At 38.9% G+C, this 21,363-nt stretch overlaps 1 protein-coding gene across 1 annotated transcript in view; it reads left to right on the plus strand.

Annotated features, from left to right (window-relative positions):
- SLC2A13 (solute carrier family 2 member 13) overlaps positions 1–21,363 on the plus strand; it is a 162,225-nt gene that overhangs the window by 130,293 nt on the left and 10,569 nt on the right. Inside the window, exon 7 of the mRNA XM_059816927.1 lies at positions 6,617–6,742. Coding sequence (XP_059672910.1) covers positions 6,617–6,742 — 126 coding nt within the window. The remainder of the gene's footprint in view (positions 1–6,616; positions 6,743–21,363) is intronic.

The raw sequence follows: 21,363 nt of genomic DNA on the forward strand, positions 1-21,363 counted from the left end.
TTCTCTGTTAAATACTGTATTTTCTGTCTTCCAGATACAACAGCTTGAAGTGGTATCTTGCAGTTACCACGCATTTTAACTACTTAAAGCATCCCCTATGTTCTTTGCCAGTGATATTTAATCAGAATTTAATGGTTAGCTTTTGGAAGCAACACAGGAATCATCAGAAGTATAACAAAGTGCTTGATTTCATGCCTGAGGTGCAGTGAAGCACGTGCAAACAGCACAAGACCTTAGACACAAGCATCAGGCAGTTTTAAACAAGGTCCTAGTACCTAATTCAAACGAGTTTGTGTATAAAAATGAAGTAAGCCGTTTTCCAAAAAAAACCCTAAACTCTTTAATTGTGTAGCTGGCTGAAAGCTAAATGTATCGATGTCTTCACATGTCAACAGAGCTGATAAATCTACTGCAATATTTGTCCAAAAGTCCTCCTTAAGTATCTTGGCAGTTTTTCTTGTTTGGATTCATCAGTTGCCTGCATCCCTTGTTGAGTCCAGTTGGGTAGGCCCGCTCTAACCAGTGATACTCAGCTCAGCTATCTTGGCCATTTTGGTTTTGGGACTAGAGACAGAGGCATCCTCTGGTTGTAGATAGGATAATACAAGCACAGAAGCAAGGAAAGCTTGATTCCACTCTTGTTTTTCTGTAAGGAGCTGGAAAGCAACTACATCACATGCTAAGGGAGGTAGAGGGTTGTATGCATAACCAATTTTGAGAGCAAAGAGTAAACCTGAGGGCATACCAAGTAGGATGAAAGATCTACCTGGCTTAGGATCATGTCTCCAGTCTGGGAAACAGCAAGCTGGAAAGAGTAGAAAGCAGCACAATCAAAGTGACATTCCTGTCCAGCCTGTGATGATTCGCAGCTTATGTTCTCTTTGGGTGGTGTGTGCTAATCCTCAGTAGATACTGCAAAACCCTCCTGTCCCTACATCAAGGCTTTTTTGCCTGAGATGCTTTTTTATTGTTCATACAGTTCTATGAGAAAAACCTTGTTCAGGAATATGAATACTTGCATCATGCAGAGCTGGAGCAGTGGGTTCAACAAGCTCACGACAGTGGAACTTATTCTGTGGAGAAGACAGGGCATGAGCAAAATGTCTTGCATGTTGCAAGTGTGTCAGATTTTCATGTATAGCTACTTCTCCAGATACAAGGGCTGATTGCGCAGCATGTGCTCAGTGAGACTGATGAATCCAAAACAAGTAGAAAGAGTCCATCCCAAAGAAACATCCATATTTGTGGACATTTTGATACTCTGAGAGGCTGTTCATGCTACCCATGTAGTAGACTATTATGAAATCAGGAGTTACATTCTGGTAAAGAACTACACAGTCCATAATATATTATCAAGCGCAGTTTGTATTTCTGTAACTGGATGATAGTAACGTATTAATATAGTTTTATAATTGGATAACAGAATATGGAAGGCAAAGTTGAAAGTTCCTTAAATTGTGGCAGAAATGAAAATTGATGAAATGTTTTGAAATGAACAATGCAGAAATTGAGATTCAGCTTGAAAAAGACAAAATAATCTGACAAAAAGAGAAACAGCACTTGCAGAGCAAGGGCACTGGGCAAAGGTCTTTTACTGCTAAATCACTCAAAAAGTGGCAAGGTACAATTTGTAGCTCAAATTAAGAGACTCCTGAGAATTGTAGGAATGTCATTACTTACAAGGTCATTTCACAAATTTAACGCACAAAATGTAATGACAAACCAAATGTAAGTACGGAGTATTCTGAGCAGTGAGGAAAAAGCAGGGGAAGAAGTAATTGTGAACTTTTCATTGGCATCTGGAGGGTCGCTTTAGCAGGTCAGAGATTTTACTGAGTCTTTTTAGAGACTGCACTAGAGGCTAGTAAACTATACTGTTAAGAAGAAAAACCCCCAGTAATTTTGGTATCAAGAAAAATTGCACAGCTAGCCAGTTAATAATTCTTCTATATACTTTAAATTCTCTGTGAAAGAGGAAGGAATTGTGACCTTTGGGATCACCTGTAACCTCAGGAACAGTTTATTGGGCAGGCTGCTCCTGAACAGAGCATCCTGAAAGCTGGTGGTGTTCAGTCTGGCAAGAAATTGCTATCAAGGGACCTTGAAGTTAGTGCTGTCAGGCTTTCTAGATGTCAGATATTCCCATTTGGTCAGATGAAGAGGACATAAGAGCATGGAAGCCTTGAGTGAGTTGGCACAATCAGAGTTGGGAATTGCAGGTTTGGGGATATCTAGTCTCCTAGATATCTCTAGTCCATCAGCTTGTCAGTAAACGTGGTCTGACAATGAGGCAGGAACCCCAAAATCCCATGCCATGGCAGTTCCCGATAAACTGAGGGGCCAGGCTACTGAGACTTTTGTTTTGTAGACCTCATGCTACTGAGCTGCAAAGAAGCTGGGCATCTTTGGACTTCTGGAGCCTCACATTCCTGGTTGTTGTTATTCTGCTACAGAGGCTGAAGCATCTGAAGTCTAGACGCTTGCTGCCTTGTTGGGTTGCCTAGGAGCCCAGCTGGTAAGCAGGGAGGGAACTAGGCACGTGTAAAACCTTTCTGCTGTAATGCTGCCTGGTTTCATCAAAATCAAATTATCTCTCTCAGGTATTTCAATCCTGATGAGTTGTCAGTCTTTGATTGAGAACCATCCTGCCTGGGAATTTTCAACGGGCTCTTCACAGAGGAACCTGTTTCCAAGACACTAGCTCATAATCTTAGCGTGGATATAAATATTTCATGATAAAGTACAGGAAATGTATCTCCCATTTATAATTGGATGCAAATTTCCTTCTTAACATAGACATCCTGGAGTATTCTGGTATAGAGCTTTCACGGCCATAACTGATCTGTGGTGTAGATTTGAAGAAGTATCAGTATTTTTATAGATTTATACTCTTGACGTATATTTGGGTGTATCTGGGTAGGGCTGATAAGGTATGTTTAAGGACAAGAAGGAGATCTGGAGTAGATATTTACATGTCAATGAGTATTATACTGTGCATTTCTTTTCCTGGTATAATTTGTGTCCTAATTTGTTTACATCACTATGAACATGTGAATATGTGCTCAATTTCAGTTTGTTTAAATATTTTTGTTTAGCGAGGGGCTAGAGTGAAGAAGAGCATAAGCCTGAAACTCCTATATATTTTATTTCCATTTTTTGAGCGAGAAATTTAGAGTAAACAGCCTCAGCACATGATTTTTTTGGTTGTCTTTAAATTGCTTCTTTAAAAAAAGAAAATCTTCCTTGCTTATTTCATTCTGCATCTTCAGTGATCATTATTCTTTATTAACTGATACAGATTTCTTTACTGTGTTATGAATCAGTTGTAATGTGTGTATGTTGGAATTTTGGAGGAAAAAAACATTGATCTTCATCTTGGAAAAAGCAATGACGATCTACCTCATCGAAGTCAACATAAAAATTTTGTGTCAGTGATAAAACAGGGCACAGAAAAATGCTGGATGATCTGAACAGCAACTGCCTACCCTAAGTCTGCTGGGAGTTAGATTTGAAAGGGCTTTAAGTCTTGTATATTGAATTTCTGGGTTTCGGTCTTGTCTCTAAAACCTAAAGTCAAAGCCTGATTGTATGAACTCATTATATAGCTAATGACAGCAAATCCTAACTCAAAGGTAAAGGGTTTATAATTATTTGTCATTTAACTTTTCAATCTGAAGGACAAGTTTCAGAAAAGCTGTGGAAGATAATAATTTTAAATTATTTGAACTGTTACGAGTAACTATAACCTTTGACATTTGGCATGACATGAAGCCTAGCAGCCTTTATTATGTTGAATGCCAACTGGAAGACACAATTGTGCATACCCAATAGAGCCCGAGGAACAGCAGAACTAACAGCCATGTAGACTGACACTGGAATCAATAATGAAATTTCTCGAGTTTTTTCTGGACTGCTGGATGGAGGGGAGGAATAAGTAAGATACCTTCTGCTTCTCAGTTGGCTGGTTACTGATACCCAATGCCATCTGAGGTTACATGGAGTTATCTGTAGAGCGAGCCCCATAGGACAGAACAGATAATGCACAGTTCAGATCTGTCATTCATCTTATGCATTGATTTTTGTGAGGATGCTGAGGGAAACGATGAGGCGTCCAGTCCCCGTCCTGTCCTCTGCTGGCAACACTATAAAGATGGCACTCATTGCTGTGTCTAACTGTCATTCCTCTGCGTTCCTGTGTCCTGCTGATGTTCCGGCTGATGTTGGGTACTTGACTATATTTCGGCTTGAAGTAAAACCTAAAAAGAATAAATCTAGATAAACCTTGATTCCCAAAATTTTTCAAAGAGAATTGTTGCCTAAAGACCACTTTAATGTGTTAAATTTTGCACATGGTGTTCATGTTGGATATAATTTGCATATAGTTGACTTAAAAATCCACTGCTGCACTTGATAGCATGTAGTATTTCAAAATGTCTGCATTCTCTGCCAAGCTGCCATGCTGGATGTGCTAACACCCCATGTATTTTTAGAAATTCATGTTGTTGAAAGGTACTTTGATATACAACATAATTTGAGTGGAAGATGTTCTACAATTTGAAAATCATATATCGGCATCCTGTTTGGTATCATAGGATTCTTTCCACTAGAAGATGCTATAATTTTTTAGTTATTCTTAATATTATTATTACATACTTAAACACACTTACGATTTATAAGAATGTTTTTATTCATCTGCAGTCTTCTGTTCCCATCAACTGCTTTCATTGCTGCCCATTGCTGTCCTAATATTGATTAACAAAATGTAACTAAGTCTTGCTAATATAAAATTGGAATTGTCCTTTCCTTTCATAATTTTCTCATTTATCTTCCCAAGAGAAGAAATGTTTACCAGTTAGTTGATTGACTTCTACCTGAAAGTTTTCTTTCACCTCCATTGTAAAAATGTTTTCTGCAGTTTATATCTCTATTTAGAGAGCTGATTTAATGCAGCTTTCCTAATAGAAAAAAACAAAAGGCTGTTCAAACCTGCATTTGACCTATCAGTTAAGCAAGAGGAGGGTGTACTTCAAATAGATTTATATTCCAAGAAGTAGACAACATGGAGATTCTGCAGTATTTTGATAATTTAGAAAGCACGCAATAATAAAGAGCACAAATTTCTGAAACTTGGGAGAAGTGGGAAAATGCAAATAAATACATTGTTTTTAACACTTTCCCAGCCCTCTCTTTTGACAGCTACCCTATGAATGGGCCTTATTATAACTCTTTTAGAAACATCTTAGTAAGAAAAGTTTGAATGACTAGATTTTAAGCATGTACTTTCAGACTTTTAAAATCCATATAATCTGCTTTACTGATTTAGTTTCTTGGAACTTTGTTATACAGTTACTTTTACTTTTTTCATAATGGTATAGCAGTTTAAGGAGATTATTTCTTCATTCACTAAGTCATTGTTATGATAAAGATACACACTCAGAATTATTTCGTTGGTTTTGTTGTTACAGGGATATATGTTGAAGCTATTTTGGTCACCTTAATTATACATTTGCAGATGTTACATTTCAAAGTTTCAATTTTAATTTCAAATTTCCAGACTTACTCCATGTTTTACAGTTTTTCGTTCTCCTCTTTTTACCTCCTAAAGTTATCCCTTAGAATATTTCAGAGGCTTTACTGATGAGGATAGATCTCTTAATCTGAGATGACTTCTGGGGAAGATAAACACCTGGGTAGTTTAACCACAGCAGCAATGGTCTTCAGCATTTGCAACATCTGGGGAAGCTTGTGCCAGAAGCTTTCAGATAACTTGCACTGCATGAAGGGTTTTGGAATGCCTTCGTAGCTCACATGCCCAAATCCACTCAGTTTGTTCTCAGAGGCAGGTTTTAGACTGACACCTAAGTGAGGTATCTGTAGGGTGCTTGGCGTCTAGGCTCCCAGTAGTCAGTGGGGATGTGGTCAGTGCAACCAGTGGAGTCTAGAGAACAGTTTTACTGTCTAGTCACTTGAATGGCTTGCAAGATTGCATTGAGGACACTTTACCTAAATGTAAGCATCTCTTGCTCTTTGAGACTACCAAGCAAATCAGAGATATCTGTATGGAGCTGGCAAGTGTGATGCATGGGAATGATCTGCAAAAGCACTGCACACTCTGCAGTGGCAAGTGAAGGGCAAGCAGGATATTTCTGGGCACTAGATGCCTGTATGTAAATTGGCTCCATTGACATATTAACTCTGTCCATCGAATATAAACAGTACTCAGGTACCTGGTTCCCAAATGGAGACACATGGTGTCGTGATCTCAGGCTGACTCCCAAATCTGTATGTGCCCAAATCCTAGTTTGGTTATTAGGTATGATGTATGATTCTTTCTTTTCAACCCCAGTCTGTCTTTTTTAATTAAAATTCATTCCATGAGTGAATTCTCCTACAGCCTGATCAGGTGTCACAGGGAGGTTTGCAACTGGGCCACCAAAATGTGGTACAGATGAAGGCGAAAGCGATCTGTATTAGTTTTTGGGCAGTTTCTATTATCTTGTCTCCAATACTGACAACTTGACTATGTGCATCCCAAGATTGAGTAGGAGATGCTGTTGATCTTGACATGTACAAATGAATAAAGTGTTACTTAAATATTTATTTCTTTCTCTTTCAGTTATTGTAATGGATGTATGTTAGATCCAGACTGTGGTCTCTGCTACAAATTGAATAAATCAAGTGTTGTTGAGTCTTCATGCATTCCTGTTGATACAGATTCTACAATGAAAGCAGCATGGGGCAGGTATGTCACTTTTCAAGATTTTCTGGTCTTGTGCTCTATTGACGGTGTATTTTATGCTATTGAGAACACTTTTGCTTTTACATAAAATGTTACTCTTAGGATGTTCTGGAAGAAAAAAAATAACTTGGCGTGGTCAAAAATGGGCCATTACATTCTAACAACTGTTCTAAATAAAAGCCGTGACCCTGATGTGTGCAGCCAGTTTGGTGTAGTCTGCCACTTAGAAAGTATGGCAAAAGTACAGTAGCAATTAGGAAGATTACTTTTCCCTGATGTCTTCATTCATTTGAGGGGCACATTCCCTAGGTATACACTTAAAGCCCTCTGAATTAATTTTCTTTTTAAATGCTTTAATTAAACCATGCTTTTAATATTGACCTACTAAAGAAACTGAGTTGCTCAGCTGAATAATCTAAAATTATAAAAATCTGAAAAGTTCAAATTGTCAAAAGCATGGTTGGTGGCCACAGGTTTCTGTGCTTAAAAGCAGCGTCATGCCATACGTTGCACTTGGGGTGTAAAAATGTGTGCATTTGTACAAAAGTCCCAGTGCAACTGCAAAATATATCACACCTCCTTCTTAAGCAGCACAAAGATTCCCTGTGAAGTCACAGCAATCTTCAAGTTTTCTGAAGTATTGACTATTCTTAAGGAATGGTTTTATGAGTTGGAGCAATGTCCTGTAAAGTCTTTATCAATACTTTAATGATGATTAGGTCTTGGATTAGAGTTTAGAATGGTTCAGTGCCACAAGGGAATTCTATAATTACTGATGATAAAATGTGTAATTACTGCTGATAAACCTCCCTGCCATAATTCATCTATGCCACTCACATGCCATAAACATACTTGGGAAATATGCAAAGGTTCATGTAGTGGTTTGGGCTTTTTTGTTAATTATTTTTTTAACTTTCATGTGTCTTTCTCAGAAGTTAAAACCAAGTGCCTAAGTGGCGCTGAGTCATATTGGACAGAGGTTGAAAGGTATGAAAATACCTACTAATTGTAAATTCATTAATTTAAAATTACTCTAAAATTGCCCACCTTTTGATTTCGGTACTATTAAAATATTATGCCTAGTAGTTCCTTAGAGATGCAGAAGAGGATAGTTTATATCCTTTGCAATCCTAATTTAAAAGCACTGTGATTATTTTGGGGCTATTACCGTTTATTAATGAATAGCTGTGAAAACTACAAAATCTCATCCCTCTTGCTTCTTCTGTGACTATCTTCAATGGCACATTATGCAACATACTTTGCATATTACCTAATATCCTGATATGCTTTCTAGCACTTGGACTTTCATATTTGTAAATTAACAGGTCTGTCTTTGTATTCCAAGTCAACATTCATTTCATATATCTGTAGTTTTAAGTAGCGTGTCTGTAGTTAGCAAACTCATGCTAACACGCAGGAAGACATAAATGGAAACATAAACTTACTACGAATAGTTGATAGATAAAATCAAACTTTATTTATTAGGCAGTCTTATTGTATAACATGTAGGAAATGTGGGCATCAGTAATCCTTTTATATTCACTCTCACATAAGCCTTGCTGTACAGCCTGTTGGAGTGAATTAGATAGGAAAGGAGAAATATTTCCTTTCCGTATTGCAAAATAAAGTATTTCCATATTGTACAATAATTCCATAGTATAAGGACACTGTTCAAAATCTTTCCAGAGAAAACGGAACAATTTTGATGTTATATTGGTAGTCATTAGAGTGAAAGTTCTGCCTTAAGAAAGAAAACCAATGAAATCCCACATTTCTTCTTCCGAAGATTATATGTTCATCCCCATTTCTAGTGTTTATTTCATTAATTTCTAATCTCATCTCCACCTGGTCTTTGTAATCAGGCAGTTTTCTAAATGCCGGTCCTTCAAGCTGTGAAATGTCAGGTGGCACCTTCTGTGCCTTCCAAGCCCTGTGGAACAGGCAAGCATTTCACCTCCTCCTCACAGATAAGTGTATTTCTGCATACTGGTCCAGAGGGAATTCCCATAGATGTTGCCTTCCAAGGGTTCACGTTCACATACCCCCCAGCTCTGCTTCCTCAAATCCTGAGTTTGCTTTACAGCAAAACCGGTCCCCCAAAGCCATAGGATTTCCTCTCCAAGCAAGAAGATTGACGCAGTGAAAACGGCGTAGTTACATCCCCAGTTGCGTCTCAGAGCAGCAGGAGCCGTCTGTATCTTTCTGGCAGCATAGGGAGAACAAGCGCCTAAGACAAACTAACGGCACTGGTGAAATTACGTTTGGGCTGATGCTTGAAATTGCATCCCTTCATTTCACAAGGTTACTTTGTCACAAGCTAGATGTACAGTGGCAGTTATTTTAAAAATACGTGGCATTTTTACTATCAGAAACTGGTTTAGTAATTTGAAAGATGATTTTTTGATCTATGGACAGCTGATAACCATAATTATCACATGCAGCCTCTTTGTAACTCCTGTGTATTCTAATGGCTTCATGTCATCCAGTATGGGCTGAATGGGTTTAAAAGGCTTAAAACCTCCAGAGTTACAGTGGCCTCATATGGCCAATTTATTTTGTCATTAATTTTGCTCAGGAGAGAAGGAAGACCTGAGCTATTTGTTCGGGATTCATTGGACCTCAGTTTGCCTCCATGCCTGAGTGTAAGCAAAAGCAGCAGCTCTGACTACCTTCCCTGATGCAGGAGGTTCAGAGAAACGGCTTCTGCTGGGCTCAGATTGACGGTGCCGTGCAGAGCGTTTCACTGCTGCTGCGATCACATTTTGTTTATGATTTTCCTGCTGGAAAGCTGGGAGCTGCAGCCATGGAGAGGTGCTTACAGTCACCTCACACAATGTGTGTGCAGCCATGTAGCTCTGCAGCCATCTTAAACCCAACCATCCTGGTGCTCACTCAGGGGCTTATCTATTCCTTATGTGTAACCTACCAGCAAGGTGAGAGGTGCTTAGAGGCACCAACAGAGAGGGCCTTGTCATATCTTTTTAAAGCTCTCTGCAGTCACACAATCTGACATAGAAAACTCTCCTGTTTATATATTTATAGCTTTGCACTGTTCTTCACAGTTGATCCCAAGGTACTTTGATAAGACTGACGTAACAGGCAATGTTTTGACTGTTATCATAAAATAACATAATGTATTTTTATTTGCAAGAAGTTTCCCCAGTGCCAGCCTGGTGTACTAGACACCACCTCTATGTTTATTGTTAATCATATTTATTCGGTTACGGTATGTTCTAAATTGAGAAGTTCTGGGGAGGGAGAGAAGAGAGCAGAGATTTCAGTCTCCTGTGGCTGCCAGCAAGGCTGTTTATGTTGCTGTGGTTGTCATAGAAACCTAGGGAGACAATTAGAGTGTCCAAATGTTTTTCAAGAAGAATATAGCATTTTGGTTCTTATGAATATAGGGAACTCTGTGGCCAGCAGTGGCCCTGGGGGAGGGAGACCAAGTTCGAGTCAGGCCTTGAAGCAGCATGGGTAGTGCATGACGGGTACACTTGTAATATCATAAATGTAAGACAAAGAATAGAGATTTATTTTTTTATTTATTTAATCAGTTACATAAGCCTGACTCTGGTATTGGAATGACACGGAGAGAAACGTCTTGCCCAGGGCACCAGCACAGTTGGGTGCTTTGCTGCCCTTGGTATTACTGAACCAGTTAACAAAACAACTGTTGACATGCAAACCTTGCTGCCTCCAGCTCTGCCCAGGGTCATACAAAGGATGGTTTCAAGACAGCGAGCAAGAATATTCTTAAATTATTCATTTTGTAATAAAAGAAGAGCTGTGTCTTTTCTCTCAGTGTGGTCTGAGGGTTCTGTGTCGGGACTCTCTTCTCCAAGATTTAGGGAAGTTTTGCATTTAGCAGTAGCACAGAAAGGCTTGCAGTTCTGTTCTCTTCATGAACATCAAATTATAAAATCCCCACAAAGCTGATAAAAAGCATTATCTCACTTTTACAGATGGGGATGCAGTGGGAAAATTCCAATATGAAGCTCAGGTGGCATGACAGAGGTCATGGGCAGAGTTCGTCTTTCAGCCAGGACTGAATGTGGAGGTGATTGCTTTCAGTTCTGTGCTTTCAGAGCACAACCCAAAATCTGCTTTTTCCCCACAATTGCAATTACTCCAACAGTACTCTCGGAAACCTTGAAACTTCTGTCAGTGTAATTACAATAGCCCTCAAGGCAAGCCAAGAATGCTCTAGAAGTAACTTGAAATTGCATTAATATTTTTACAGTTAAAAGAATAACCGCGCAAGGAAAGGAGCTACTAATAGTGCCTTGACATGATATTAACCTTGACATGAGTATGTTGTCAAGACCACAGCAGGCCCACAACTGTGAGCTAAAAGGCTCTCATGAGTGAGTCTGAGCAATCTCCCTCTGGAGAGAAAGATGTTGACTTTACACAGTAAACAATTATGAGGAAATAATAACATCATCTGCAGATCAGAGGCAAGCCTAGAAGCCATCCTGTCCACAAAATTAGCTGGCAGGTCTCCACAGTCCCCGAAGGAGGACAATTGGGAACAGAAATCTATAAAGGGAGAGGAGCTGAGTGATTTGCTTTCTTCAGCCATTTTTATTAAATTCGTTAGAGGCACATCTCCCTGCCACGGGAGTTTAATGCTTCATGGAGAATCCTGCTTTCATCGATAGAAAGAAGCATTCCCCTCTCTAAGGGCGTTCCTTGCAAAGGCGAGTACAAGGAGAGCTCTGCATTTGGGAAGCTCTTCATTTTCCTCTGGCCAGCGCTCTCCTGAGCTCCTTCCTTCCATGTAAAATTAACGGCATGTTTACAGATGCTCAATAATGCTGTTATGTGTCACTGTGTGCCTGTTGCTCATATCCGTCAGTTTGCTGAGGAGTTTAACTGTATCTCAGAAACACGTTCTGGGGAAAATTGGGTTTAAATTACCCTGGCAATGTGAAGAAGCAGGTCAGGCAGGCAGTCAAACCCTGGTTCCCAGCTACAGGAGAGTTTCCACCACAGGAATGTGCCTAACGACCTCGGCATATGCGCCTGGATGCTAACTAGATTCCAGTGATTAAAAAAAACCAGCCATAGGAGTTCATTAGCTGGATTCTCAGACAATAGCCTGGTCTATGTCCAACGGGGGACATGCCAGTGTCTGTCACAGCCTCGGGAGTATTCTGGGGAGCTTTACAGTCATACAGTGCTGCCTGTTGTCTAATGCACAGCAGATGAGACTGTTAAAATGATTAGAATACTTTTTCTTTGTAGCAGCACTAGATTTTTCTGGAAATGTCAGGTTTCTTTTGCTGCTTTTAAGTAAAGACAGACATAAATAAGTTCATTACACTTGTTTTGCTAGTCACGGTCTTGTAAAGATGATTTTGCAATGTGACAAGTACATTTGTAAAAGTTGCTGGGACTGCTTTACTAATGCTAAAAAAATGTATGTGTGTATTCGCACATTTAAAGAATCTGTTTTCAGTACGTCATGGGGAATGGGTATACAGACCTTTCCTGTTACCACGGAAAGGCTAGCACCAGAGCAGCCTTCCAGGAATGAAGTACTCTTCTGTCCCCGCATAGACATTGCTTGTTTTGTCATGCAGGAACTATTGGTAGAAGACTTTATTGCTGAAATGTTGATTTAGAATCTTTCTACAAGGGCCTGCATTGAAAAGTGCTGCTAAATTCAGCAGCAATTAGAGGAGAAACTAGTATTTCTCTTACTAGGTCTTCAGATCGATAGATGAAGATTATACTTAGGAGTATAGTTCTCACATTTGCAAAGTAGAAAGGTAGTAGAGGGAGTAAATGATTCAGGAAAGTATCAGGACCTACAGAATATTTACATCTGCATGTATATCGGCAGCACTCAGAAGAGCTGTGATTATAACCAGTAGTCTTAGTGAAATTTCTTTCTGGACAATATGCTAAATGTTTACTAAATTGAAATATTCATTGCTTCAGTAGGAACCAGAACGTAGAATCCCCCTTCTCCCCTCTGGGATCATTTAGGAAAGAAAACCAAAATATATGCAGTTTCAAATAGAATTACATTCTGATTATCTTCACCATTGCCAGTGCGTATGGAAACCTGGAGTAGCTGGGTGGGAGTACGCAACGCTGTTTGTCCTGTTTGATTAGGAGTACGTACTTCAGCATAATGATGTCTAATGCACATTAGTGATGTGTGCGAAAACAGAAATGAAAAAAAGATCTGAAACTGATTCCAGTCTTTGTCAGCCCAAAATCTAAGGCACAAGGTCTTTTCTGGGAGGAGGATGTTAGGCAGTGTAATCATGGTCTAATGGTTGCACATACCAGTGTGATTCTGGAGAGCTGGGGAGGTAGAGGAGGAACTTAAGAAACCTTGTATGCGTGTTTTAATGCCGTCTCTGCTAACTGGTAAGGGTCAATAGGAAGAATAGAAGGGTAAAGGGATGTGGAATATTGTGTCCTTATAGATGAAGCCTGTGCTCTCAGTGATGCAGGAGTAGGTAGCCAAGTAAGTGCAATTTTAATGTTCCGATTCTTTCAGCTACTCTTCCCGCTCAAATCTTTGAGGCGTCAGGATTTTAAGTTCTTTTAAAAGGAAATTATTTCATGGTGGGCCTGATAACCAAGATAAGATCTCTTTAAGCATTTAAAAATATGGTAAAATCTATATATGTACTTAAATAATTCAAATTGAGGATGGAATTTTGTTGTAACATTAACAGAAGATACAGTCTCTTCATATTTGTTTTCAAGGTGGAGAAAACCCATTTTGTATTATTTTATTTTTGACTGAGTCTAATGCCTGACCAATTAAGGTCTTTTGTATATTGTATCTGCATTTTAGATCTAAAATAATGACCAGACCAACATGATAATCTAAACTAAAACTGTTTACATTCCTTTAGGGTAATTACTTAGGAATTACTGTTAATAGCTCTAACTCACTATATCTACTCAACCAATGGCAAATTCTGGATGCTTGAAAGGAAGGACAAAATATACTCCTAGTCAGCCCTGTTATGAAGTGAATGTATTCTGACTCCGGAAACATTTAGTTTATATGCTGAAGACAAAATTTACTTGTTGGAGACACCCAGCACAAAATAGGATTTTAAAGCAGGTCTGACTAGTTTGAAACATCGTTTGTGTTATTCTCTACCAGTTTGTTTGTATTGCACTTTGTTGCTGAACACTGCTTCAAGATCTTGCTCTAAGTTACAATTTAAAAGGCGTTCTGGTAGAGAATGATGAAGAGACAGATGCTGACAGCTATTTGGATGCTATATCACTGAGGTAACTGGAATAGAAAAGCAAAAGTGGCCTTTGAGCTAAACCATTCTGCAATGGAATGGAATGGAGTAGAACAGGAATGCTGGTTTGTGTCAGGAAAAATTGTGTTACAGTTTGTGCTCTTCACCACTTAAAGTGGTCCAAGGAAGACGATGTTGTGGTGTTTAAAATTTGAATTTACATCCTGTTGAAGGAGCAAGCTTTCTGCTCATTTCAGTCATTTTCTGGTCAGCTGAGATGGGACTAAAATAAATCTTGTTTCCCATTTTAAAAGCATGTTCACTGTTAGTTGACAAAGGGTATAGATAGGAAAGCAAAGGAAAAAAAATGCCAACATATATGAGAGAACTGGCAGTCTCTTGTCAGCATGCTTAGACTGTGTGGATAATTCCTGCAGCCTTCCTCTCCCTCTCATGAAATGTACACTGGAGAAGACAGTCTTTTATTGCCTATAGGAGCCTACTGCTAATTAGCTTCTTCAGCTGCTCATCTTTCTAGGGACAGACTGAAAGATGTCCGTGCCTCACCAGGCGGGTTCTCCTGGGGCGGTGTCACAGCAAGGGCAGAGCATGGCGCAGGCGCTCTCCTTGGCCAAGGGAATCGGAGCGAGGGGCAGAGGAGGATGCTTCACCAGAGAGCATGAGCGTGCAGGGAGCCACTGCTGGGAGAGAGCTGGGGATTTCCCCTTCTGCCTTGGAGCCAAAGCAAAAGGAGCTGACTCATATTTGGGAGCGTGTGGATTTTTTTCCCGAGAGGGGAATATTTCCGATAGTTGTTTTTCACATGTGTTCAGTTATTGACTCTGAAGTACAGATCTAAATAAAAATCCTCAGTGAAAATTGTCTCAGCAGATTCCTTTAGGTTTTTACACTCTGAAATGAATTTACTAAATTGAAATTTTGTCTGTTTTGCAGACAGAAAATATTTTTGAAAGATGCACATGGTTGGGGATTTTTGTTGATAAAGAACATTTAGCAGGGTCGAACCCAGCAAGCTGTACAGCAGCTTGTACCTTTAACAGTATCCCTAATCCAAATCTTACACACCTTTATTCCATAATAAGTAACTCTTCAATAATCACATCATCTGATATAGTAAAATTGTGATCTCCTCTCTTTTTAAAAGGATGAATTTTTCAGAGTATATTTTTTTCTTTTTGAGGGAAAATAAATTAACACATTTCTGCATTAGGACTGTTGAATAACTCAATACATTTGATGAGTTTAATTCATATAAATTATTGTATGTGCTGTCTGCACATGTGGCTCATTTCCTTGAGAATGGAGGCAGTAACATCAATCCCTCACTGGCACAAGATGAGCTGGAATTATTGATTCATTGGATTTAAAGTCGTGACCTTACTTTAACTCAGCTCATCAGTTAGTACAGGCTAGGAAATGGGCAGTCTGTTAGACGGCAGCAGCACAGCAGCATTTTGGGCATTTCTTCTTGCTTGTAGGATGTACAGACTTTCTTTTTTCCTGTAGCTTTCCACAGCTGTCACATTAGCTTTGCACAGATGATAATGAGAGATGAGTTTGAGGCTCTGCACGATTATTTAGTTCTTCAGACCTGTGATTCAGGTGATGTATGTTCCCATTTAGCATATTTTCTTGGCAAAATAACTATTGTTAGAAAGCACTTATTTATGTAAAGTTCTTTTTAGTTGTCAGAGGCCATGGAAAATAGATGATTACTTTGATTTCTTCTGAGTTCTTCTACTGGCAGATCCCAAACTTTGAGTTTCATGTAACAGTGAAGACTTTGGTATCCGATGTTTATATATGTCATGAACTAGAGATAGTGTAACCACTTATCATTTCTGTATTTTATAAAATTCCTTAGATTTGGCAGAGGTATTGCACCTGCATGCACAAATCAAAGCAGAGTGACACTCTATGTTAAGTGCTCACTCTCACAAATCAGGCGTGAAATAATTATCTTATTATAAGTGGTCTTAGAGTATTATTTAAATCTCCTTGGGGCTCCATTTTCCATTACGACATTAATGATTTCCAGTGAATTTTAGGGCTGACAGTGGAAGAATCATTCTTTGGATAGCTCTGTTCATTGATTTTATTCAGAGCCTCCTGAGTACAGCATGGGTGGGCAGGGATGTGGTGCTTCATTCCCCTTCTGAAGCACCAGTTTCTCTGAGCTTTTCAGGGCAGAGCTATTGCCATCTACTGGAATCAGGGAAAAGCTCCTTTTTAAGAATACTCTTCTATCATCTATTTAAAACGATGAACGCAAGATCTCAAATTTTTAGTCTGGATAGATTTCAGTTGTAGTGGCGGAAAGACAGTTGCTGGCAATAGTTAAAATGTAGTGTTAGTGTCTAAACTGCTGTTACAGAAATTGAGCGTAACAGTGCAGTACTTCAGGTGGAAGGTTAAGTTGGCCAAAAGGTTATTGTTAGAATTATTAAAATATAAACTTGATATGTATGTCAATAACTAGAAATTAAATAGGGCAGGGAAGGGCTAAAAAAGGTATGCTAATACATGTAATATTTATCTATATTTTAAACTCCTTGTTCTTACAGTTTTTTTGTCTCTGATTCAATGAAAAGAGCAAATTCAGAAAATTATTTTTACCCTCCACACACTTTCCTTTTGATTTCAATGGAAATTTCAGAAGGATGAATATTTTGTTCTCTCTTCAATTCCCATTGAAATATGTGGTTGATTGTGATTTTAAGGTTTTAACAGCTCTATGGAAAATCATTTCTGCACAGTGCTGGTTTGGCAAGCGCCATAAGGCGCAGGGTCTGCTGCGTGGTGTAAGCAATACATGAACTAGCTTTAAAATCTCAGCAGCATGCCTGCAGCAGCAGGGCCTGACCCAGGCTGCCCACCAGATGCTCTGCTTGCAGGGCGGGCAGCCTTTTGGGGGCTTCAGGACTGGAACTTGGCAAATAAGTTATATGGATAATGAATTAAATCAATAATGCTCACCATTCAGTGCCACATCTGGTAACTTGTTACAATTGTGTCAGCATGTCCCATTTGTGTTTGGGTGGGATTTGCTTTGTTTTTCTAAATTGAACTATAAAATCTTGCCATTCTCTACTAACTTGAAATACCAGGTTTCAACCGAAGAGCATGTTTTTTACAATACCTTTGCATATCTAAAACTTTGGGGTAATTAAAAGCAATCAATTTTCTTCTGTTTCTTTATTGTTTTCTGGAGTGTTTGGAAGCATTCGGAAAAACAAGATTGTAGCAGTGAAATAGAACCTATTTCATTTGGAGGTTGAACTTCCAGTCAATATTTCTGCTTAGTTACCCTCATCCTGTGTTACAACCACCACCTTGATTTCTTTGTCTTTGGTATTTTTTGACCATGGGCTTAGAGTTACTTTCGGCAGTTGTAACTCAAGTGATGCTTTTGAGATGCTGATGACATTCCTTCGATAATACTACTGACACATGGTGAACAGCACAGTGTCAATAAAGGTTACTTGTAAGTGCAGGCAAGAATAAGAAGTCTGGATAGAGTTTGTCTTACTCAACTTCAGATGTCTAAAAGTTTGACCTTGAGCTGTCTTGTAGTTCCTTAACTGATGGAGTAAAAGTTGCTGTTCCTTGTTGTTCTTTATTTGCAGCTGGCCTTTGCCTGTGTTTTATAGAATAGACTTTGTTGCATTATGCCAGCAGTTCTTGCACACCGTTCTGTTAATAATACTTTAATTAATATTAAAATATGAATACTTGTTTTATTGAGCCCTACGCTCAGCCCTTTCCACTAGTATTCATTGAGGCGATCTGCCTTCATATACCATAGGGAAGAGGTGTCTCTGGGAGAATTCATACTTCTGCAGTGAATAGGCAGTTGGTTGATAGTTCTGTTGTAACAAAAGAACTTTACAAATGCTAATTATTAAGTGAATTAAATGTAAAATCAGGTGAAAAAACAAACACGTTAAACATTAGGTGGAGATTTATTTGATAGTAAACTTGCATGAAATTCTAAAATGCTGCATCTGACATCATAATCTTCAGACCAATTTGTTTCAGTAATTTAATTATTAAGTATTCATGCTGCAAGAAGATACAATCAGAAAGACTAAATGCTTTTAGATCTGGAAACAGAAGCTAGAAAGTCTCCAATTCGATTACCCCAGTTCTGTCAGTAGTTTGGTTGGAGCCTGGTGCTCCATCCATAAGCTCTCAAAAATGTCTGAGCTGGGATGACCCATAACTTCCACACAAAAACACCAGGAGCAGCAGAACTGCTCCAGGGACAGACTGGGAGCACTGAGCTGCAGAGAGGGGTTTTCACACAACAAAAATATTTAATACGCTAGCCTATCACGGGTGCTAAATGCCAGTCTGTCTTTAACAAAAAATACTTATGAGTCCTACATTTCTGAGCATTTTTGTCCTGAAAGAGATCAAACAGAATGAAGCCTGCCTGCCTGCAGGCACCTGTGAGTAATAGAGAGTGGCCAAATCTGTCTGGTTTTCAGTGGAAAGCATCGTGTGGCCCTGGTTAGCTCCGTGAGCCCCCCAGGGCGACTGGTACCTGCCTCCCAGTTAGTGCTCATCACTGAAATCCCCCAAAGGTTCGTCTGTCAGAAAAAATGACCAAATTGTTAGTGAGCAGTCCCTCCTTCCAGAAAAATAAGGGAAGCCGTCAACGACTGGATGAAGGCACGGGTGCATATATGTACTCACTGCTGAAGCTGGTTGTTCCTGAAGTGAACTATTTCTGTATAACCACAGAAAAGCCACTAAACAAACTGTAAGGCACATTCTGGGGGTCACAGGGAGTCCCCAAGTCTGTCTCAGCCCTGACGGCTGCTGGGAGGGAAATAATAGCTCATTCTGTTTCCAGAATGCCTCTGCGCTACCTTTTTGCTGGTTGTCATGCGGAGATAGCTTTGTGCTCGTGTCGTTTAAAATTTGTGAAATGGCATCTATTTCATGACCAATTAAATATTCCCAGGTGCCGTTTCTTGCAAGGGCTTGCCATGTGCCTGTGCTCATGCTGCGGCACGAGATCCTTCTTTTCAGTTTGTGCTTGATTGCTGTGAACAGGATTGAAGGGGCAGGGAGGATTTGCGGCAGTTGCCAAGGCGGTGGTAGCAATAATTCTCTCATCCCACCAACTGCTGTGCGTGCAAGTCACATCATTTGAGCCATGGCCCCATCACTCATGTCACATCTCCATCCAGACCTAAACACAAATACGTGATGCTTTAGGTGTTACAGCAGTGGGTCTTGCCCTCTACCACATCATGGCGTTTTTTCTACTCCATCTGGTAGAATGCAGTGTTTTTCTTACATTTCTTGATACCACTGTAGTACTAAAATATCTGTTGATCATGACAAAGGCTTCAAAATATTGGACAATATCACCTCCATCATATTTACCCAAATTTCCAAATATTCTTTGCCGATCTGCACCTTGGTGAAGTTCTTCGAGAGTCAAAGATACTTGAAAGAAAGAATTAATGAAAACTACAGCATTTAACCGATTGAAATTTTTCAATACAAGAATTGGGACTGAACTGTTTCTCTGTCTCTTCCTGGATCTTGCTCTTTTTTAAATACAGCACTGGAATCTGGGAGGCTTCATGACCTGCTGATGGCACTCTACTGGAGCCCACCTCTATGTTTATAAAGTGGTTGGACTTCTCATGCACATCAGTAGTTTGGAAGCTGCAAGAAACAGTAAAATCTGTCTTAAAAGAGGAACAAAAGAGGTGAAAGATTTAGGGTTAGTAAAGTTGTTCAAGGACATGAACAAACAAAGTTTTCTGGTGAGAGGTGAAATTTCAGTGGAGCAGCAGGCACAACCTCTTGTAGAGGCACAAACTTTATCAACAGGATATGCCTGTCAATAAAAGGGCCTAACCCAAGGTGTATATCCATACTAAGAATGTTTCAGTACGGATTGCCAGATGGTTTAGTGCGTGTGATACATTGTGAATTTTTTCATTTTGTTTTTGGATTTTTTGGGTGTTTTTTTGAGATCAGGGTTGTATTCTACAAATGAAAAAGCAGGAAAAATTACTGAAGGTCTTGGTCTTTAAAGTACACGGGGGAAGAGACTGTAAACTGCTGGAGTACATCCTTCAGAGGGGGAGAAGGGCAAAAATCTTACATTGCCTGCTGTTGCCTTCTGGGCCTTACTGGAAGCGTTGCATTTTTCATCTTCTTTGTTAGCTTGCAAATAAACAGAATGATCTTTAAAGTTGCAAAAATATATTCTTGTGTCTTCTCATGAAAACATTTAGCAGATGTGGGCTTTGCTTCTCCTTTAACGTTACCTTGCTGTAACTTTAACCTTGTATGACGTCTAGTTCCAGTGAAGCTTTCTCTGATGTTTTGGAGAAATATTTTCTGCAACTAAATAGCAACATGTCAAGCTAATAAGTGAGTCATACTGTAAATTTAGAAAAAGCTGTTCAGAACATATATTTAAAAAAATAATCTCTGTCCTTACAAAAAAAAAAAAATCTTTAAACTATTTACTCAGTTTTATGAAGAATCTATTCAGAAATAATTACCAGATTGTACTCTTGTTTATTTATCGTGTACACTGGTATTTTATTTTCCATCTTAGTAATACCACTCACTGCTGCCGGTGTCACTGAATTTTACAGTTTCAAACCCTTAAGTAGTCTTCTGGGTGTTTCTGTCATGGCTTCTTAACTTGTGAATACCGCATCTAATTTTTACAGCTATGATTTCAACCTTAGCTGGGTGTTAACCAAGTCATCTACAGCCAGCTGTTTGTTGAGTATAGTCTTAGACTTGGATATAAGCGGATATAGAATGGACCTCTGTGCACTCAGTTTGTGCAGTAATATATTTAGATATTTGAGTTTTCTATTTAAAGTACTTTTATGAGATGCTCATTGTCTTTAAATATATATAAAAATATGTTTAATAATATTTTTTCACAAAATGCAAAAAAATCTTTTTTAAACAAGAACAAAACAATTTTTATTCTATGATCTTTCTGTTCCTTTTTTATAATTTCATTTTTCTTGAAAATTGGGGCAATTTTGAAGCTTTTCACAAAAAACTGAAACAGATATGCCATTTTCCTTCATTGTTTTTCCTCGCCTGAACAGCTAACTTTGTACTGTTAAGTATTTCATACCTGAAAGTGTGCAATGTTTAAAAGAAACAAAAAATACTAAATTTTGAAACTCTGACCTATTGTTTAATGATTAAAGTAGTTAAAATGATCATAGGTAGAAATGCATGAAGGACAGTGATATTAGGCTAAGATGCTAATACTCACAACTAATCAAGATTTTGCATTTTGATCAGGTTTAATTTGAATTCTGCCCATTAAAATTCTGGAGGCATGACTGCTAGTTGTTTCAGTGAACAGATAAT

Source organism: Gavia stellata, chromosome 4 (genome assembly GCF_030936135.1).
Source record: "Gavia stellata isolate bGavSte3 chromosome 4, bGavSte3.hap2, whole genome shotgun sequence".
NCBI classification, from domain to species: Eukaryota; Metazoa; Chordata; class Aves; order Gaviiformes; family Gaviidae; genus Gavia; species Gavia stellata.